Here is a 3,161-nt window from a genome sequence, read left to right as displayed (position 1 = left end):
CAAAAATCAACAATTGTATATTTTTTAATTTAATTAATAAGATGAAATATCTTTATTACCCTTTTTAGCATTAAATTAGTTTTGGATCTCGTTTGAAGCCTCCCTCAGGTTTGAAGCCTCAAGCCCCTCTCCTGCTTCAAACCACCATATATGCTCTGTTCTCTCCCTTCTTCCCTCTCTATGCCTTCAAAGTAAACCAAACAGTCTCAAAGCCATAGACCAACACAAGACCGACGACAATCTCCGTTACATAGGTGGCCTCAGACGTGTTCTCGCAGCCGATGCCTCTATTTCCTTTGTAGGTTTGTTCCATCTGCTTCAATTTGTTATTTTCCTTTTGATTTTTGCTAAATTTACTTGAATTTCTACTTAGTTTCAGTTTCTTCGTTGAATTTGGTGCTAATTTCTAATTTTTTCAATATGAACAGAGCTAATGGTTAAGCTCATTGAGTTATGTGGCTACTCTATAGATTTGAGGTGTCAATTGCAGGGGCGTAGGTGTTCAGAACACCGACGCCGGTGGTGATTGCGAGAAGAAAGAAGATGAAGACGATTTCCACCGACAATATATTCCAAAATGGCCAAATCCATCCTGTGTTCCCAATTTTCAACCTAGATCTCTTGTTCGCCGATGCTGACGACGATGATTTTTCCATAGCCAAAAGGGCTGCCGCTTCCTCTTCCTTTTTGCAGCCGCCATTGAAGAAGCTCTTCTTTGAACAGCGAGATACGCCGAACTTGGTAAAGTCATTTTACAACTCAGAAGGTGGACTCAGGTCTTGATCCATGAGAGCAACCAGCTTCTGAGTTTGATCATCAACACCTTTTACAGCAACAAGGAGATCTTTCTTTGTGAGTTCATCAGTGACGCCTCTGATGTACATATTTTCACCGTTTATTCTTATGTTGATTGCTCATTTCAGTATTTTCTAGTTTTATTGTATGAATGGTCCTCAATGATTTTGTGTTCCAATTTAGAATGGGTCTCAATGATTTTGTGTTTTGGAGCTGAATACAAAAGCAGTGGTTCATACAGTTATGATTCTGGAAAATGAACAGTTGCCTGTGTATTTCATTTGAAGCATGTCTGGCCATGGTTTGTATAATGTTTTTTCCTGGTGTCCCACCCATTGTTCTTGTATCTTTCTAGCAATATGGATTTAATCCTCATGAAAAGAAAAAAGAAGAAGTAATTGACACACTAATAATCTGGTATAGCTGTGTTAAGAGATGGATGGTAGATGTTAAAACATGTGAACATACAAGCCTTGTTGATTTTAAATTTGAGAATGTTAATGTATGTACTCTGTCTCTGTACCAACAGCCGAAGCAAATCCACGAGATTAAGGATTTCCTTCTAACTGCAAGAAGGAAGGATGCACACTCTATCAAAATCAAGAGGAGCAAAGATGCTGTCAAGTTTAAGGTTCGATGCTCCAAGTACCTTTACACTCTTTGCGTGTTTGATTCGGAGAAGGCCGACAAGTTGAAGCAATCCCTTCCTCCAGGTATAGCATTTCGTTTTCAGTTGTGCCATTTATTATGATTTGCAACTCGTATATGGTCATCTTTCTGTGCATTGATATGGCATTTGCAACAAGCCAATTTTGGATTTTTGGGTGGTTGTGGGTCTAATATATGACTTTTGTAAATTTCAACAAGCTGGTAAGTTGATTTGTAGTATACAATTTGTTACCTGTAAGTCGTATGAGTAGTTGTTAACTTCCAGTAAGTGGTATGAGCACTTGTTATACTGTTCATACCCTGCAACTGAGTTGATTTATATAACATAGTATTAACAGTGTACTTCTATGACATAGTATTAACAGATTTTCAGTAACAAAGCACGCTCTATATTTTGCTCTATATATGGCTGTGCACTTGAAGTTTATGATATGCAAAATGTGATTTTTCCTAGGAAAATAGTTCTATGACATAGTATTAACAATGTACTTCTGTGACATAGTATTAACAGTGTACTTTTTTTTTTTCCTTCTTATAAAGGTATTTCCTTTTGCCTTTGCGATTGTATCTGGTGAAACTATGGACAATTGGAGGTGGCAACAAAGGATATCGAATCTCTTGTTAGGGTTTTTTGGATTTTTTGTATGAAATAGTATTTACAATGTTTTTCTATGAAATTGTATTAAGAATGTTTTTCTATGAAATTGTATTAAGAATGTTTTTCTATGAAATTGTATTAACAATATAGCATGGTATTAACAATGCACTTTTATGACATGATATTAACAATGTACTTTAATGACATGGTATTAACAATGTACTTCTATGATATGGTTTGCGGAGGTTTGATGGAGAATGAAGGGTCGTGGGGAAAGACCCTTGGTTTTCGTGATTTTTTTTAATTTTTTTAATTTTAAGTTTGAGTTTTTTCAAAAAAATCTAATATGGGCTCGCGGGCTTGTTTTGGGTTCTTTTGGGAATTTTGTGTTGAGCTTGTTTTAAGTTAATCAATGGCAGAGACGTAATTTATAGGAACTTCAATACTAATTTCATATGTAGTAAATGGTTTTTGGGTGTGTTTCTAAAGTACATTCTATATAGGGTTTTTTATTTATTTATAAATTTAAATAATTACAGCCCCTATTTTGGGTATATTACTAAAGCTCCCAAAATTGATTGGTTTGTCGCTCAGCTGCTGTGACTGTTGCTCTCTTTAGAGTTTGGTCTATCGGTCTTTGCAACCATGGGGATGATGATAAGGTCAAGCGCTTTTTGGTTTTGTTTTGGACAATAAATGATCTAAAAAAGGCCTTGGACATTTGGTACATTTTTCCATTTTTTTTTTGGGGCACAAATTGATCTCGGGTCAACTTTATTTTCTTAGATTTAACCATAACTTTCTTAACCTTACTAAAATTATGCAAACATGTCTACGTTTTCAAAAAATTATTTCTCATGCCGTTGTATATCTAAAATGAGGCAATTTTTGTTATTCCTGTATCTGAAGTTTCACGTTCGATTTCCCTCATCCTTAATTTCACTTGTATAAAAGAATGAGTGACCTTTCATAAAATTTTATAATAACAATTACCATGTTAGTGAGAAAATTAAGAGGTGCAATAATTTAGATAGGGTAAATTACTCAAATGGTCCTCAAACTTATACCCGATTTACATTTTGGTCCCTCAATTAAATTA

At 35.0% G+C, this 3,161-nt stretch overlaps 1 protein-coding gene across 1 annotated transcript; it reads left to right on the top strand.

Annotated features, from left to right (window-relative positions):
• Positions 1-543: 543 nt before the first annotated feature.
• On the top strand, positions 544-1,508 carry LOC117613748 (the record flags this gene model as incomplete). The annotated part of the gene is made up of 2 exons (XM_034342321.1): positions 544-741; positions 1,325-1,508. Coding segments are annotated over exons 1-2 (382 nt in total), but the record flags the coding sequence as incomplete, so codon positions are not given.
• Positions 1,509-3,161: the final 1,653 nt, after the last annotated feature.

Source organism: Prunus dulcis, unplaced genomic scaffold (assembly GCF_902201215.1).
Source record: "Prunus dulcis unplaced genomic scaffold, ALMONDv2, whole genome shotgun sequence".
Classification (NCBI taxonomy): Eukaryota; Viridiplantae; Streptophyta; class Magnoliopsida; order Rosales; family Rosaceae; genus Prunus; species Prunus dulcis.
The sequence above is the reverse complement of the archived record's forward strand: the minus strand, read 5'-3'. Positions and strand labels throughout refer to the sequence as shown.